General features: G+C 32.7%; 1 protein-coding gene across 1 annotated transcript in view; it reads right to left on the minus strand.

The window, feature by feature from the left end:
• Positions 1 to 19,880, minus strand: part of LOC105621339 (phosphatidylinositol-binding clathrin assembly protein) — a 40,725-nt gene that overhangs the window by 5,291 nt on the left and 15,554 nt on the right. Inside the window, 16 exon segments of the mRNA XM_012202804.1 lie at positions 825 to 896; positions 1,338 to 1,446; positions 1,614 to 1,731; positions 2,587 to 3,360; positions 4,119 to 4,208; positions 4,349 to 4,514; positions 4,681 to 4,791; positions 4,993 to 5,164; positions 6,629 to 6,723; positions 7,226 to 7,267; positions 7,345 to 7,451; positions 7,555 to 7,763; positions 7,859 to 7,961; positions 8,409 to 8,423; positions 9,678 to 9,753; positions 9,830 to 9,972. Coding sequence (XP_012058194.1) covers positions 825 to 896; positions 1,338 to 1,446; positions 1,614 to 1,731; positions 2,587 to 3,360; positions 4,119 to 4,208; positions 4,349 to 4,514; positions 4,681 to 4,791; positions 4,993 to 5,164; positions 6,629 to 6,723; positions 7,226 to 7,267; positions 7,345 to 7,451; positions 7,555 to 7,763; positions 7,859 to 7,961; positions 8,409 to 8,423; positions 9,678 to 9,753; positions 9,830 to 9,972 — 2,402 coding nt within the window.

Below are 19,880 nucleotides of genomic sequence, written 5' to 3' on the forward strand. Positions count from 1 at the left end.
GAGAGAGAGAGAGACAGACAAAAAATTAAATACTTTTGATGCTTTAGAATTTAGAATATATTCAAAGTCTATCAAAATCAGTGAGAGACAGTTCTGATATTTCCTTATTAGAATTCTTCTTGTTTTATCTTTAAATTCTGAAAACTGAAAAAATAGCAATCACATTAGTTTTAAAAGAAATGTCATCATAAGTACATAATCTATAAAAGAAAATAAATATTATAAATACTTTTTTTTTTCAAACAAGATCAGTCTCTTCCTCAATTCTCTTTTTATTTGTGACGTTTTTCTCACAGGAAATATAGTGTAGCTTAATCTATTCTAATATATGTTACCTGTACATCGGTATAATAAATATTTATACACGACCGCGCTTTGTATAATCCTAAAATATTATCTTATCTATGTTATCTACATTAGAGATTAACACCGCAAGCAAATTACAGCCAAGGGGAAAATAAATCTGAAAATCAATCTATAGGAATATAAATAATTGCGATAAAGTACTGTCTACTACATTCTTGAAACGTGCGCTAAAAGTACATATCGATGCATAAGCACATAATGCGAGGAAATGAGGTGTCGAATTGGATTGTCTTCCGACGATTCGCTTTGCTACATGTAATAAAGGTCGTTATACGATTTGTACAACGATTGTCATTATTGACAAAATGAGTTAGTGACAATTCGTGTTATCATACGCTTATTCTTGTATACAGAAACTCATGATCCGATGAGGAGGTGAGATAAGTTTGGCGTTTTATTAAGTTAAACATCTCGTTTGCTGCATGTGAAACAAAGACGTTCACGATCGTGGGACTTACCATCATCGCTGGCTGTGAGGGGAAACCTATAGTCGTGGTGCTCGTAGGTAGCAGTTGCGTCATTCCTTGGCCCTGCAACATAGTCAATAACATGCCATATGCTGTGCATGCAAAACGCACTCACCTAAACGGCTAATTGACGAGAAAATTGTCGTTACGGTATTACGAAGAGAGCAGAAGAGTCCCACGGCGGACGAGAAGGCTTAATGATAAACATGTCTTACATCTCAATATGTCTAGCTGAAGGTACGAAAATGCTATATACTTAGCAGATTGCTAACAAGCTAAAATAATTTACTGGTCCGCGTAGGATTCCTACGATGTAAAATTGAAATGATACCGTAAGGAACAAAATAATCTACGATTCTGAAGAATAATCAAGTTTTATTGTGGGAGCGATTGTTCTTTGAAAATAATGCATAAAAAATAATGGGTGTGTACGTGTGTGTGTATTGACAAGAAGAAGAAACATGCTGAACTTTACGACAACAAAATTAAAATAGAAAGGCTCACCATGGGCCGATATCCAGCACCAGTAGTAGCCGCCATTGGCTGCGGTGACCATCCGCCGGCTGAACCGCCTGTTTTCGCAGCATTCTTCGGGGAGTTCCACTGCATTCCTCTGCAAGAGAAAAATATTTATCAATCGTCGCTTCACATATTACATAAACTTCGGAACATTTTATGAATTATTTATATGAATCTATTATTATCATCCTCATAAATATATTAAAATTTACATAACTCTAGAAATCGAATGCTCATAAATAAAAATGTAATCATACTTACTTGACTTGCTGCTGTGCGCTCTTATTGATGGTCAAGTTTTGCGCAAGGCTAGCTAAACTGCTGTCCAAATCTCCGGTAAGGACCTTGCCGGTATTGGCTGTACCGACCGATTGCCCTGCTGAAATGAAATGAAATTCAAAATACTCGTAGACATACTAGCATCACATTGTCAAAATTCCTAAGCAATATCTATAACGTCGAGCAAAGATACGAATATAAAATTAAAATTTAAAATAAATCGCGAAGTTTACAAATTTATAAATTTAAATTAGATTAAGCATTTAATTTAAATTAGAATTAAGCATAATTACTAAGTGTATTTTCTGATTAACATAAAATAAAGAGATTTAATTTCAAAGGATTCAAAACCGTTTTTAAAATCTTTATAACAGCGTGCTGTAAATTCTCTAAACAAAATAATGCAGAATTATGTATATTGTACAATTAAAGTCATGAACATGCAAATTGTTGTAAACAAATTGAATTGTAAATGCGTGAAAAAAAATAATGATCAGAGGTTATCGTTTATGAGTAAGCAAAGAATGATGTAATCGTTTATTTTTCTTCAATAATTTTTGCGATGTCTAGAATGTTATAAATAACACAGGCATGCTTATCTACTCGTGAAAACGTTAAAATTAATCAGAATTATCTAATATTCTAATGTGCCTAAGTATAAGTATTTACATACATCTTACTGATCGGGCAATATATATAAATTGAAAAAGCAATTCCTGGGCAACACAAAAGTCCAAGAGACATCTCGAAATAAAATATCTGAAGATTATCTTTTAAAAATCTATATGTTTTTCTAAATATCTTGTGGATTTTTACGTTGTTTAGGATGCAATATCGCAATGCAATCAAGCCAAAAGGAGAAAAATGAAAAATAAAGAAAGACTTTAAGTCGGCAGGGTACAGCGAGTGCGATTATCATGCTATTGGCGTGGATTAATTTAGGCATTCCCGTCACCTGACATCGGCTGCTTTGCCGGCGAACCGTACCCCACGGGGACTTGGGCTTGGGTAGGGATACCATAGCCGACGATCGGCGCACCGGTCATCATGGGTTGCCCGGTCGTGGGATCATTCATGCCGAACATACCGGCACCCGCCGCAGCCGGCGGCATTTGTTGTTGCAACGGCTGCTGTTGGACGGCCATCGCAGCTTGCTGCTGCTGAACCATGGGTGCCGGCCGCGACGGAGACCCACCCAGTGCCATACGGATACTGTCGTTGAGATCATCGAAGGCGCTCTTGCCAGCAGAAGAGGCCGGGACCGCTGCCGCCGTTGCCATCGCTGGCCTACCATGTGACGCTCCGTGTGTCGGAGACAGTGCACGCGGTGCGGCACCGTTCGCGGCAGCAACGGCGGTCGCGGGTGGCGGTGGTCTAGGTGGCGGCGTAGCCGTGGACGATGTCTTGCCGGCGACTGAAGGCGCCGCCGACGCCACCACCTCGGCCGCCGCAGCATCCCCGTCGCCGCCGTTTGCGGGGGTCCTCATCGCGGCGGCGGACCCGTCACCCCCAAAGAGATCCGTCTGACCGGCACTGAAAAGGTCTCCGGCTGCTACCGTCCCCGTCTGCGCTGCTTGCACCGATTCACCGCCAACAACGCCGCCGGCGTTCTGATCGAAGAGCCCGAAGGCGCCTGCGTTCGTCGCTTGCTGGCCGCCGATGGTACCGAGGGACGGGAAATCGGACATGAAGGGATTAGGTACGGACGCGGCCGTTCCTGGGGCGCCAGCTTGCGCAGAAAGTGATCAAGGTGCATAAGTTAGCTTCCTCCTCTTTTGCGTCCGGACGAAGTAATAATGTAAAATATTTTGCAATTGTTACACCGTCACCCGTTAATACGTTAATTAAAGAGAAAAAAAAAGAAATATTCAAATACAATGTTAACGCAATGTAGCTCGGTTGCATTCTTTTATAATGTCGTGCGTCAACGTTGCACTTGGAGAATGTATCGAATAACCAGCGTTTATTAGTAGCCATAATATGAAAAGAAAAAAATGGAAAAATAAATTATCATTGGTCGTGTTCAAGAAAATATTTATTTTGCAACGATTTGAAGTTTTCATCGCTAGGAAGATAGGATTATTCCTTTGAATCTAAGAATAAAAATCAGCACGAAGACAACTTCCAATAATTACAAAATAAATATTTTGTTAAACACGGCCATTACTATTATTGTGTATATGGCAACAAAACTGTTTTTGCAGCTATAAACACTGTTTATAAACGCTGCTTCATCCGGTACATTTTTGCCCATAGCATTAAACAGCAAGTGTAATTGCTCAGGCATACTAAGTATCTAAAAAATGTATAAGATGTATGATGCAAAAGTATCATAAAAATGGCCGCAAAAGTTCTATGAAAGAAGAAAAGAGATGTATAAAGATTGGCAGAGAAAAAGAAAATGAAAGTAAACGGAATTTTTTAATTATGTGAATGCGCTCGTAATATAATCCCGTCTTATGTCTACTTCGCTAATGAAGCACTTACTGGATTGCTGATCTTGATTTCCGAATACGGAGGAAAAACTATTATCTGTAACAAAGTTATTATTTGCTGGTGGCGCAGTTGGCGCGAAACCTAAAAGAAAAAAAGAAAATGGAAAAATGAAATAAAATGAATTAAAATAAAAGGGGAAAAAATATCATAAACAAGCGCGGTGACGAGAGAAGCAGCGATGATCACTAAGACTATATCGATTTTTAAATGCTCGTGCTCACCAGTACCGTTGGTCATCCACATGTTGTTCTGCATCTGAGCGACAGGTTGCGTCGTTCCTGTAGGTGGTTGCGCCCCGAACATGTTCGCGAACGGATTGCCCGCAAGTTGCAGTAGATCATCCGATGCCTTTTGAGACGACTGTTGTTATAACAATTGATTAGTTCGCTTCAAATGGAATCACTTTTAGATCAGTTCTTTTCGGTTGAATTTCTTGTATAGTTTTTCGTTTTTCATGCTTTTCTCTCCATTATAGAAAAAATAAGTGGAAAGATGAACAATGCAAAAAATTCAGTTGAACAGACCACTTGTCGAATGAAAGATATAGACGTACCTGGCTCTCGGCTGTTGCACCAAACAAGTCTACAATCGGTTGATTAGCATTATTGGTTGGAGAACTGAGGAAGGGATTCGTGCTAGTACCTGATGGAGATTGTACTTTTGCCTGCAACATATACATTAGAAATTAATATAACGTTTATATGCAGGGAATCGCAATGGAAGAAGAAATTGAAATGAAACAAATGAAATATCTCTAAAACTTAGAAATAGAAAATTAATACATTAGAATGATAGTAATATAGCAATCTAAAATTTTTCCATCTGTCATCTCGCTCTCATTTTAATACTTTGCGCAAACTAGTACCTTGTATTGATTCATGGCAGCTTCCTCTTCCGCGAGAGCTTGCTGTCGCAACGCCTCATCGATATGGCCATTCCCAGTTTGCTCGAGCCGCGCATTGCTGGCTGCTGTTCCGAACGCGTTACTGGTGGAAGACAGGGCGGACACTCCCGACTTTACATTGGTTCTATTGCTGCTTTTGGGCGATGATAGGATGTTGTGGTGTCGATGGATGGAGAAAAGAGGACGGACAAGAAGAATACGGAAGGTCCGTTTCAGCGAGTTCGTAAAATGTGGCGAGAGAGAGAAAGGAGCGTAAAGGAAAATTGATAATTGAAAACAAAGGAGAAGAGACAAACAAAAAAACAAAAAACAAACGGTGTAGTACGTATAGATGTAACAATGCGTAAAAATGCATAATGTGCATTATCACTCGCACGCTCGCATGCATCCTTTCTCTTTTTCGCGCGCACGCATACACACTCCTTTTCTCTCTTCTTTCACACTTCTTTCGTTCTTCTTTTACATTTCTTTTTTTTATTAAATTTCCTAATATACATATATGCATTTACAGGTGTTCTATATTTTGTAGTGAAACATGGCATCAAGCTTGTGTATATTCAAACAAATTGTATTACATATTGATTTAGAGACTGTTCATTTTTCAATAGCATACTATAAATATGGTGAATTTACTACGATAATAAGCGATTTGTACAGATAAATATATGTGCATGGAAACATTATTATTATTTTAACACTTGTGTACTTCAATGAATTAAATATTTATTACAATAAATGCCATTTCATATTCAACAAATTTTACTATTATAGCCACATCAATTAATATTATTCGTTATTAAATTTTAGGCAAAAAATTAAATCGTCAATGTTATTAATTTCAATTGACGATTTATTAGCATGCTCGATATCCACTAAAATCAATAAACTATAGGGAAACATGTCAATTATCTAAATACATTATCGTAAATACATGCAGTATACAAGAGCGATAGAGATTAGATAGTGCAATAATTATATTTACAGAGTTTCAGTGAGAAACACACACACACATATACATAAAAATTGAATACCAAATTTAGGAGCATAGCATGGATACCTAAAATAGGTCAGGATACAAACGTAAATTGAATATTCTATAACTAAATATTAAATATCAGAGAAAATTATAACCTTGTATCCAGGGGATATTATCACGACAAATTTTTACAAGTTGGATAATTATTCAAATAGAGAATATATCCAAAGATAGTACTATCTTCCAAAACCTTTTGTAACATTTGTTTAAGAAAAATAAAAGTGACGGTATTTTTATGAATATAAAATGATCAATGATCAACTTATTGTATTCGAAATAAAGGAACATAATCCTGTATCATAATTGTGCATGTGCGATAAACATAATATTTAAATACTCATAGCTTAAGAAGCTTGTAAAGATGTGTAGAAAAACGTGTCTTTGATTATCGGATATGAAAGAACAATGAGACGAAAACGACGGACTTTCGGGAAGTATATAGAGAGGGAGATCAAGTATATCGATGTCAATAGCATTCAACATAGGAAATTTTAAATTATCCCTACATCGATTGTTATATGAGACTTAAATGAGTCGAATAAATGGAAAAAGTCGGCATACCTTGCTGACTGCGTTGGCGTGTTCGCGGCGGAGCCCTTCTTTCCTTCCAAGGAAGCGAGATGTTGTTCTAAGGCATCCAATAAACTACTCGGTGCCTAAAAAAATTCATTTGTCCATTATTTACAGAAGGTTATTAAAGTTTTTCAATTAAGTGCAAAGTAAAATTTAGCTGTGCATATTTAGTCTAGAAGAGATTTCTCTCCGCTAAAATACATGCATTTATTTAGGAGAATTTGTCACCTTCATTATACTATTTTTTTTAATGCGCGCGTATTAAAAAACATAATAAAAAAAAATTTACAGTGTAATTGGCTCACAAAATCTCCCAAAATAAATATCGTCCATTATCTGTGCTGCTCTATACTATGCCACACTAACTCTACCTCATTAAAATAATATAATCAGAAATGTTATTACCTGTCAGTAATGTAAGAGGAAGAAACAAATGAAAATATTATCATACTTTATCGGTTAAATATTAGTTTTTTTCGCTCATTGTTAATAGTTCCTCAAACCGGTAATTAAAGACAATTGAACAAATTTTTATTCTAAACAGTATAGCGAGATAGCGAGATAATAAACTTTAACCACACGTACCTTCGTCAGATCTGGTATGTCTCCTTTATCGATACCAACATTCTATAAAGAAAAGAAATATGTTCAATGATTATCTTTAACATTATTGATTGCTTTCACATACAGATCGTATAACTTACTTCTGCAACTTTCAAAAATTCTCCGACCCTGTCCATGCGTATAAGGAACTTCTTGTAAAGATCTAAAGCATCCCGACATTGTTTCTTGTTCATGTCGAAATATTTCTCTGGAAGATTATCGTAATCGTCCGATTAATTGATCCATTCTCATAGTCTTTGAATATGCATTTCTTGTGCGATAAAAAAAAAGAGACTATTGAATAGCGTTACCTAACAGATTAATGATGCCATCATTATAACAGGCGAATAACCGGATAAGATCTCGAAAGAGGAGCATGAAGGCCATGTTTATGACGCCATTCGTGAGGTCGTTAGCCGTGCAATCAAATTCCAGCAGTGCGTCAAGTTGCGACTGTAGTACCGGCAAAGTTTTCAGGAGTTTCTCGGCATTCATTGTGCGTAGAGTGCCGTCTTCCTTCCTGCAATGTCAATTATGCAACGAAAGTTAATTCTCTCGTTAAATATAGCGAGATAAAATTTCAAGAGATCTAGAAAAAATGTTCTCAACACGTACCCTCTTTTCACTTTGCAAAAGTCGAACGCTACCGTCCTGTAGGAGAGAGCCTTCTCGTTGAGATACTTGGCGTAGCGCCTGATGAAGGGCGACATGTCATATCCTGCACGGAACGATAATTACTCATTTGTATTCAAATAAATACCATAGACACAACAAAAGCACTAATAGACATCGCCACGCAACAATGCGTAAAAGTGAAATTAGAAAGTCGGCAGTACGCCGGTGCGATTGCATTAATTTCATAAAGTTACACAAGCGTGCAGCGCCGATTGGAAACTATAATTTTGTCAAACATCTTGTAAGCCTAATCATATTTTTATAGTATTTGGTTGTAATTATCAATACACATCAATTGGTATATATATATATAGATTAACAGTTAGGTTCATAAATATACATTAATTTCTTGTATTCTCGCAAAATTAGAAATGAACACGTATATAGAACTACGAAGCATAGGTAATGAGTATTAATTAATATTTTAATTAATATTAAGTAATAAACATTAATTCTAAAACAAGAAGGACGTTTGTTGATTAGAACTCACCCACGCGTATTCCTGCTTCATGCCCAAAGAGATAGAAAGTTAGTCCAGGTTAGTAAATCGTACACATAGATGCCATAGATACATGGAAAAGAGAAAGATTTGCATTTCCCATGGATAATAGCTACGCAATGCGAGAAAAATCAGTAGTATAAAAACTTTTTAAAAGATTTGTAATTGGAAGAGGAGTATCGTTTCGTATTGTTTAAACAATTTGTAATCATTATTTAAACAATTCAATAATTGCTGTATTCGATTGATGTATTCAGTTAACATTACGCTTAACGATCTCCAATTAGTGAATAAAATTAGATCCTGTAAATAAGTTCTCGATGTAAAATCGAGGTGTTCGCGATCGGCTATTCAAATTACGGCGTGCAATTTTCCGTGCGACGCGTGCATATCAAATCAGCTCGCTCGATTATTGACACTAGAGTCTTTTGATGACTGAATGTCGTCTACAATTTTGTTAGGCGGAAGTGTGGAAAGCCGTGCACATCGTGTTGCGATGAGTTTATATCGCAATGATTTTGTTAATATGCAAAATGAACATTAATCTTCCCAGATTAATCACATTTATAAATTTGGTTAAAAGATTAGTTTTTTTTTAGATACGACACCTTATTTTCATTACGGAGTTTGAAGAATAATTACCCTTTGTAAAAAAAATTAAATTTTTTAACAAAATGTTTATATTTGTTTGTAACTTTATCTTGTTTCAAAATGATAATTATTCTTTAATAAGTTAAATTTACGAAATGCCAACAAATGATGTAACATTATTCATACCACACTGAGAAAAATGTTTGGTATTGTCACTATAATTGTATAATAAAATAATGATAGTTGAGAAATTCATTTTTATAGTCATTACTGTTATATTGGCTTCAGTAGAAAAGATAATTGTACAACTGTGTGAGATCTTTAATGTAAATAGTTCTGATCTTTAAAATTCCTCACTAAATATAATCAATTATATTAAAGAATCCTACAACTGCAGTTGCAAAGCTATTTTTTCTGCTGAGCGCACCAACATTAGTAATAATAATTTATAATTCTTGTTTATAATTCTATCATAAAATATATAGCGGGCATCAAAAATGACTGTAAATTCTAGTTAAATTATGGTAATTATGATCATTTTTTCTCTCAGTGTAAATTTTGTAAAAGATAATGCTTGGTATCGTTGGCGTTCGTCAATTCTGGAACATATTGTGGTATCCCAAGAAAAACGCAAAGCCTCGCTAATACGATCATTTACAAAATAATCACCTTGTACGCCGCTCTTGTCGAGGAAATTGTTGAGTTGAAACGTGCTGTTGCTGGACGCGAGATACTGCGTGAACCTCTGTAAATAGAAAAATCATTTCAGAAGAATATACAGAATGTCTCGCAGATCAAACCAGTGCCCGAAAGGTAATTACCTCGTTGCCATAGCACATCATGTGATGCACAGTGATCAGGGCCTTAAAGACTACCGTCCAATTTGTATTCTGTGAGCGTTCTATCAGGAGATTAGCGAGCTGCGGAATGGAGACATTCGGTTCATTGGTGCAATGAATTAAATCTGAAATAAAAGAGAAAGAGTTTACTTTTGGCGAGTCCAAATCCATCTTAAAAGTATTTAAGAGATAAGGATGCGATTTCCGTGTGTGTGATTTCAACTTCGAGAGGAAACGACATGCAGATACGGTGCGAAACTTCGCATACAATACAAGCCACAATGAGAGGCACTGACCTCCACCTTATAAGATTACAACGTAATTTACATATGTATGATTCATAGCCATCACTGACGACAACGCTATCGTATTGTGAGAATCTCTCGTACGCGTCATTTCCCTTTATCTCCGATTTCAAGTCACGGTTATGATAGACAGGTACCTCTTCTGTACACTGTTAAATTCATAATATTTAATACATTCATTATATCTAATTTGAAATTCTAAATTTACATTAATAAATACGTTTCTACCAAAAATCGAGTAATTTTTAATAATTTTTTTTAGATTGCCACTGTTCCTATTCAATATGTCATCAATTTAATTAAAACAATGAAGTTAAACAATTAATTAGTAAAATGTATTAATCTAAATTTAGTTTGTTATTTTTAGTAAGTACATATATTAACAACGTTTACTTTGAAATTAAGCAATTCAACCAAAGAAATTAATTAATTTACATTTCGCTACACATGAAATAACAAAATGTTATTTAATTCAAGGAATTGGGTTAGCTTTGTTCCTTTGATATTTAACAATGTATACATGTCCGTTAGTACAATATGGAAACATTCGGCAATTATGTACGCGAAAGTGTGAGGTAAAAGCAAATCAATCTTGAATCGCGAGTACAACAAAACAACAGTTACCTAGCGTAACACATTAAGTGTAATTAAGTTATTAATTAAAATCATCGACCGCCTTTTATCTCGATTCAGTTTGAATTCTGAGCATAAGGCGAACAAAAAAGTATATCATGGCAAGTAAAAGATTCAATACAGACGGATGCTATGGTGAAATGGTCCAACCGATTCAGTGATTCGAAAATGAAAGAAAGAAAATAAGCGGCGAGATAATTTTAATTATTTTAACAATTTTAATTGTGTTTAAATATGTTTTATTATTCAATATTTTAGTTTAAAAATAAATATAAGTATAGCATTTGCTGTGAATTATCTTTTGCTTCAAGAATTCTTTAAACTTATGTATAATGTCGGTAATTAATAAGAAATATAAATAAAAGAATTTCAGATTAATGAAAAAATATTAGCATTTATTTTTAACTGAATATATAACAATACAATTTTATAATTAAAATAAAAATTTTCTAATTTACTAACTTATTTTTTAATGGACTTTCTATTGGAATAATTTTTAATCGCAGATTTTAAATCGCTGTCAAACTTTTCACTTTCACAAATATAATATAGAAAAATGGGTAATTTTTTTATAATTTTTTCATTTTATCAAAAAATACTTCTAATATATTCTTAATTTATGCTCGCAAGATTCATGATCGCAAGATATCAACATGATTCTAGGTAAACCTTTTTTTTAAAAAAGATGGAATGTCCAGCTGCATTTTTTAGTATTCGGATGATTCAGATATTCAAAGATGATTCAAAAGACTCGTATGATTCAACATTCGCATAATTCTCGTTGTCATTCTTCATACTTCGCATTTTATCAACATATGAGTAGCAAACCAAGCGATTTAATAATCACAATCCACGATCTTTATTATTAATTACAATTAGCTTATTGCCGCAGCAATTAATCTCAAAAACAAATAACATGCTTGATAAGCGAAAAATTACAATAATTAACAAAAGAATTTAATATCTTTTATTCATAATATAATTTCATTAAATTGTCATGTACAGGCGTGACCCAGCATGATAAACTACGATAACCCACAGAAGACTTAAAAATAAAGAATCAAAGAAAAATACTATATTTTGATCACGCACATCTGAATTAGTGTAGTCTAGTCCATGAAAAGGTAAAAATTTCCTTTCAATTTATAATTATATTTACAACATGTAAAATGAGATATTCTACCTTATTAATTATAATTCTATTCTAAAATACGGATTGTATTTACGACACATAAAATGAGATATGCTGTCTTATTATAATAATACAGGTTAAATACAATGATTACAATGAATCAATCTGTCTTATTAATTACATAATTTTAAAATCCTAAAATATGTGTCGTCTAAGAACAGGTGAAAATTCGATATTTGCTTCCTTCATCATACCTGTGCCTAAAAATGGGAATATCCGATGCTATCGATTACTTTGGCACGATGGTGACTCTGACCTGCATGTATCAAGGCTCGAGGCTCGCCGAAACGTCGAACCTGGCATGATGATGAAGCTAACGTGACGATGAAGTCAATCGCCACACGACAACGAAGTGAACGACAGTAATCTATGCGACATCCATCAATCGCGATTGATTAACGAAAGTAGCGATCAGAAGGACGGTGATATCGCATAACAAAGTTAATAATCGCGTTGTCATGCGGTTCCAAACGTGACAATATTCGGTGTCATTATTGATACGATGGTCCTTATTCGTCGATTACGAACTTGATACATGGTTGCTATGGGCGTACATTAAGATGCAAAAGTGTCTTTCAAATCGCTTGATCAAGAAATTTTCAGATAAATTAGAGGCATTTTTTTCTAAAAAAAAATTTACTCCAAATTAAACAAGAACCGACAATATAGTAAAAATGATCCTGTATGTAATATTCTGCATAAAATATTAATAAAACGCGATAATAAATGCGACAATACAAGCTTATCCAAAAAAAACTTATATGTATTTAATATACAGTGACTTTCAAAAATTTCCTGCCAACAGATAATTTTATGGCAATTTTTGCAAAATTTATTTTTCAATTTATACACGGAAAGAATACTAAACTATATGAAAATTTAATTAGATACAGATCTGAAAATAACTTTGTCAGACTATAAAATAATTATGTAGGAATCTCAAGCATGAACAATGCTGCAAAGTTTTACATTCTAGCAACAGTTTGAACGTCTCGCATAATTATTTTGATAGCTCAATAAAATTATTTTCAGATCTATATCTTACTAAATTTTTAGATACTTCAACAAACTCTATCAGTAATATAAGTTAATAAAATTCTCGTTATAATCAACTTAAAAATGTAATATTTTAAATACTAGAATGTACAATATATATAGAATTGGAACAAAAATTTAATAATGTTATGTTCATTTGTAATGTGTATGCATTTGTTCTTTTAAAAAAAATTGGCAACATTCGATAGAGTTTCAGCTTTAAGTATCTGTCTTTTTGTGATATAATGATTTTTAACAAAGTTACGAGCAATCAAAATCAAAATGCTCCTATTTAATCCGATAACTCAGTAACAACAATCTTACAAACATTTAAAAAAACGATTAAAAAAAAATTTGTAGGAAAAATTTTTCTTTAAATTTCCCATTTTTTGTCTAACTTTAATTTCCTATATGTTAAAATTATCAAACTCATAAAAACTCAAGAGGCATAATGACTTCTCGAAAGTAGAGATTTTATTAAGCTTTAAAACTATCTTTTTTAATTTAAATTTCGTTAATTTTTAATAATATTATAATTGCTTGAATTTTGAAGTTCGTAGTAGCGCTCCAAACCCATTATGTTCAATACTTGTATACTGTAAAAATGTATTGTAAATCTGTAAAAATTCTTTATCTGATGAACAATTCTCAATAAAATTACTCATTGACAGCCACTATATAATAGCGAATTAATATTTACGTAACATTTTAATACGAATTCTTATCGATCTGCGATAGTTTGTGTTGAAACTATAATCATGTCCGTTCACAATTAAATATTGTAATTCATATCGCGCTTGTTTACAAATTGCCGAGCATCTTGTCTACGCACTGGAGAAGCCACGTTTATTTGACGATGGCGAAAAAGACGGGGAGTTAAGCAATGTTTCGCCACGGATAGTTTCCCACGCCTTTAATATATCTCTCGCCCGACCGACCGATGATCCCGCAATATCGAAGTCACGACGAGAGGGCTTGAAATGAAAGTGCAACACGAGAGTGAGCGTACGAAGGGGCACCGAATAAACGCGAATGAAGCAGTGAATCAGCACCAAGTATTGAAACCCAGCTATTCTACGAACTGCAATATTTCCATATATGATTATCGTGCCCGATAAATCTATTCGACATTATCGCCAGATGCTTCTCTAATTGGCGCGAAAAGCGCAAATGTCTTGCAAACAAAAGTATATAATTATTTATACGTGATAATTATCCGCTCATTAATTTAAGCTTTCATCCAGAGACAGGAGGAGAAAAACGAGAATTAAAATTTTCGATTATTCTTTCAATAATTCTTCAAATTATTTTATTTTCTTCTACACTGTTAAATTTACTATGTCGAATTATCCAATTTGAGTTATTTTTAATCATTTTTATGCAGCTCATCACTGTTCTTATTCAATATGTCGTTAATTTAAGTAAATGATTTTAGGTGAATAATTTAACTGAAGAAAATGTACTAAATTTGACTCAAAATTAGTTTCTTTACTATGCACACGTTAATATAAACGTTATTTACAAGCTAATTACAGAAAAGAATTGATTTACATTTTGACACATATGAAAATAACAAAATATTATTGAACTCAAGGAATTGGATGGCCATTGTTCCTTTGATATCTAAAAATGTAATAGACCACTTAATATGGAAAACAAAAGTAAAAAATTAATAAGCGTATAATGAAAAAGATAAATATAGATACAAAAGATAAATATAGATGAAAAAATAGAGTTCATACTAACTTGGAAAGGATCTCGCACAAAATATAGGAAAAATGGGCTAATTTGCCTGAATTTATAATATGTTATAGTTTTGATTGTCCTGATCAAAAGTCTCCATGGGTACAAAATAAAATAATGAATAGTTTTTAAGTTAGTACATCAAACTCTGCCAAACAGCGATTTTGCAGAGTTTGATGTACGATAACTCAAAAACTGTTCATTATTTCAGCCAAATTAGCCGGGACCCGTTTTCCATATGTTTTGTGCAGGGTCCTTTAACATTTCAATTGTAAATAAAAAACGCAAGTAATAATGAAGACTTTTACAAGACATTATTATTATGTTAAACAAAAATTATAGTCCGTTCAAACGCAAAAAGTGCATGAGCAATTGGAATGAATAAACGCAATCTCTCTCGAGCAGCTTATTGTTCGACCTTGCGAGACTTTCCATTCTAATTATAATCTCCCAAACACGGACGGATTTAGCGGCATCCGCGTTCGCACCGTTGAGTATCAAAATGCAGACACGTTCATTCAAAAGGACACCTAATTCATAAAAAATGAGATGTACACCCCGATTTTCATGATTTGTGTATATAAAATTAAACTTATAAAGATCAATAAATATTATATCCTGTTTGAGTTAATTTTATTAAGTAGATATTTTATTAACACTAGAATCGCAAGTTTAAATTAACTCAATTGCAATTCAAGATAAATCTAGCTTTTTACGAGGAAAGGCTCTCACCATAAAAGTAAAATTACTTGTAATTAATTATAATTATTTACGAAGTCACAAAAATCTAAAGCTCCACATGCAAGTCCAAATTAATTCGAAAAGAAGAACTGACAGATGCGAAATGAAAAAATGTACGACTGCGGTTTTAGTGTTAGATAAATAATACTTGCTTTAGTTAAATTAATTAACATGTTGAGATCACCACTGCTTTTTATAAATCACCACTGCGCCTACTCAATATCGTCGTTAATTCAACTAAAACAAATGTATTATTTAACTAAAGCATAATTTAATTCAAAAAGTGCTAAATTTGACTCAAATTTAATTTATTATTTATTAAGTGCACACCGAGGTTCATACGTATTTAATACGGTTGTTTGCTTTGAAACTAACCACAAAAATGGATTGATTTACATTTGATTGACATATATTGGAAATTAAAAATTAAACAAAATTAAACAAAACTTACTCAAGGATTGGGTTACCATTGCTCCTTTGATATCTAACAGTGTAATATGTACAATAGATGAAGATCAGCGTCGATCATACAAAAAAGCAGTCCTGCCAAACAGGAAGACAATTATCTTTTATACAACGTGTATTGAGCCATAATAAACAGATGAATATATAGAAAAAACGATTTTACTGATATCTAAACATTTGGCTAAATATACATCGGAAAATAATTTTATTGTAAGTTATCAAAATAATTATGTAGGATATTTAAATAATGTTGCAAAAAGTTTCTACAAATATTCTAAAAATCAGCTTTGAGCATATATAATTATCCTATATAATTATTTTGATAAATATAATTATTTCCACAAATCTGTATCTAACTAAATCTTTAAATACTTTAGTAAAACCTTTCTGTATAAATTTAATAATTCTGTTTACAGAATATTAAATATTAATGTTATCAATCCACTGAGATAATAGCTCAAATGATATTAATATCAGCTGAGTTATTATATTTTTTATCTTTATATACCTTTAAAAAATATTATCATTAATATTATGATAAACAGGGAGGTATTAACGTTAAATATTTGAAATTTACCAGTCGCGGACAAAATATGTTTAACTGACACAACGAGTACACGTTTGTCCAGAGAAATAGCTGATAATACGCAGAGAAAGAGAGAGAAAAAGAGAGAGTTTTTATATAATAAATCTTCCAATAATACCGTATGATTAGTAATCGCAGGAGGATATTAAATTTGTATATAGTAGGTAGCTGGTAAAAACACAACTGCTATCTAGGCAAGCTAAAGGGGTGTGCATCAACTGACTGACTGAATACATGTATATCTCCAGACGCGGACGGGGGCGTGTGCGATAACGCGTTTCGGCAACGCGATTGCTGCAGTTGTTACAAACTACAAAAAGCAGCTTGTGCTGAATGAGAAAATCGCAGAGCCTCCCGATCGAAATTGAGGTACCGATCGTCAGTGCGAGTTATTCCCAGTCATTGCGACCTGAAATTCTGATAGAATATTTTCCACGAAACCGGAATCTAATTTTGTTCAGAAAAAACCGTTTCGATAGAGAGAACGTGATATTAGAATATTGAAATATTGTGTTATCAAATATAAATTAAAATGCAATAAACGTGTTTATATAATAACTGGATGTAAAATATCATTAAATATGAGTAACTTTTCAATTATAAATCCAATTAAAATTCTGACGAAATAACGTAATACTGGAACATTAAAGTTACTATGGAGTTAAATATGTATTGCATCGCCAAACTAGATCCTTTTTGTGAAAAGATGAAATATATATAAAATTAAATAACTATATAATCCTCGTGAATGTTAAGGATATATAATCAGGTATAAAAATGAATATTAATAAGATTATTAAACAGTTCAATAAGGTCAATATTTATATTTAACAATAAAATTTTATAATTCGAATGAAATTTTTCTCATTTTAATTATTTTAATAATTTAAAAAGAAACAATTTTGCTAAAGTATTTAAAAATTTAGCTAGATGCAAATTTGAAAATAATTTTATTTGAATCATGAAAAAATTACGTAGGATGCTCGAACTTTTTTGCAGCACTGCTCCTCATGCTTGAGATTCCTACGTAATTATTTTGATGGTCTAACAAAATTATTTTCAGATCTGTATCCAGCTAAATTTTAGATACTTAGATACGGAGAAAATCGTTCTTTCCGTATACCTACTTATTCCTTTTATAATTTTTTTTATCCAGATCCTAAATCATCAAACTTTTAATATTAATTTAATAATAATTTTTAATTTTTAATATTAATTTAATATTAATAAAAAACAATATATTAAAAAATCTGTAACTTCTTAACATTTTTTCATTTTGTCAAAAAATATATCCTTAAAGATAAGGAATTGAATCGATATGCGTAACGATTTCGAAACAGAAATGTATATTTTTCTTTATAATATTTTTATCTCTGAATACGTTTAGATAAGTGTGGTAAGCTATTTCCTGTGGATGGCTCTCGCTATTTTCCTTTACTGCAGGAGATGACTTTATGTTGAAGTCAACTGTGCTAACACGAAGTAAGAATGTATAGTCGGCTCTTCTCCTCGATTCTCTCGGCGCACGGTCATAATTCCCGGGGTCGCGACTCGTCCCTGGTATATTCAATTTATCTCTTTCTCTCTCCTTTTCTTTTTCTTTTTTAACTCGCCCCGGCTTCCTTCTCGCTCCTCTCTCTCGGTATCAACAGTCTCCGGTTTACAAAGACCTTTCGCGCGTATGATTTGCACGCTGGTTACATATAAGTATATGTAAGTTTAATCTGGTACATTTATATTCTGACACGCTCGAATTCTCTCGACATATGATCGCAGAACATTTGTAGGTATTCCCACATTGTCGAGCGCGAAACGCAGCAGCTAAGTTTCCCTTTCCGTTTCCTCTTTCACGCATTGGAACGCAGCGTTATAATAGTAGACCGAGAGATAGACTAAGAAACACACGAGTGCACTTAGCGCTAAATGCGGGTCTTGGAGCAATGATGATTGAATCTGTCCGCCAGTATATTCTATTCAAAAATTTAAACATTCAATCGTAATAATAACGAATTCTATCTGTTATTTCATTTTTTATAAGACTTCTTTACTGCGTACCTACTATCTCAGATTGTAAAATCAAAAATAAGAAAACAATAAAAATTCTTGTAAACTTTATTTGAATAGAAATATTTTTCAGTAAACAACAATTATATTCAATAAAATATCTTATATTCAATAAAATATCAAATATACTGAAAACTGTCTTCTTGTTTTGAGGAGAAATTAAATCTTATTTATTTTGTTGTATGTTATTAATTTGGCATTTAGCATAACTGCGTGATGAACATAGCTTTCGTTTTTGTTACGCATAATTCATTTCCAGATATATTTATTAATTAACGAAATAAAAGAAGAGGTATACTATACAGTTTTATACTATACAGTTTTCGGTATACTATACAGTTTTATCGATAGCATAAATATTGTTTTATTGAAACATATTTCCATATTGATACATTTTGCAAGAATTTTTATTACGTATTTTCTAGCTTCTGACGTCACAATCTGAAACAGTACTAGTGAGTGAACAGGGAACCTTCGACTGATTTCATATTCTTTCAGTTGTCCCATATATCTCAATTTTATTTGTAAGAGTCAGTTAAAACTCAGTTAACTTTAATTTCTGCAAAAAAGATAGCAACAGAAAAAACTTCGTACAAAATTCTGATTGCGATAATTTTTTATATAGAATAAAATATGTATCAATTAAAATCAGATAAATAAAGAAAATTATAATATTAATGATGTAACATATACAGATCTGAAATGCTTATAAAGGAATTCTTAGAATTCCAAGGCGAAACCTCATTCAGTTTTCGCAACGTTTTGTTTCCATCGTTCGCTGCGAAATCTTCGAGTTTGCTATTAATTTGTTCGGTCATTTCCGACAAAAAAAGACCGAAGAGATGCAGTTAGTTAACAAAATTTGTTAAGTGCATGCGTTGTGTCTAACGACAAAATTAATGACGATGAGGATGGCGTGAATGAAAGCGATTTACTTTATGTAAATGCAGCGACACACATTACATACAGAAAAACATTTTACTATAAGAAAAGTGATTACTCAATTTACTTTTGCTTTTTTAAATAACTTTTTCTTTTAAATGAGTAAGTGGTAATTTTTAACAAATAATTTCTTGGTATAATCTTAAAATATGCTATTGCAAATTTTAGAAAAACTCACAATTATGTAATTACTCAAAATAAGAATTTTTTTTTTTAAAAAGATTATAAAATTTATCAAAGACTTTATATAAATGAATTGAATTTGTTTTAATTTAATAATCTCGATTAAAATATTAAACTTACTATTAAAAATGTTGTGTGTGTGTG

This window comes from Atta cephalotes, assembly GCF_000143395.1.
Source record: "Atta cephalotes unplaced genomic scaffold scaffold00033, whole genome shotgun sequence".
Classification (NCBI taxonomy): Eukaryota; Metazoa; Arthropoda; class Insecta; order Hymenoptera; family Formicidae; genus Atta; species Atta cephalotes.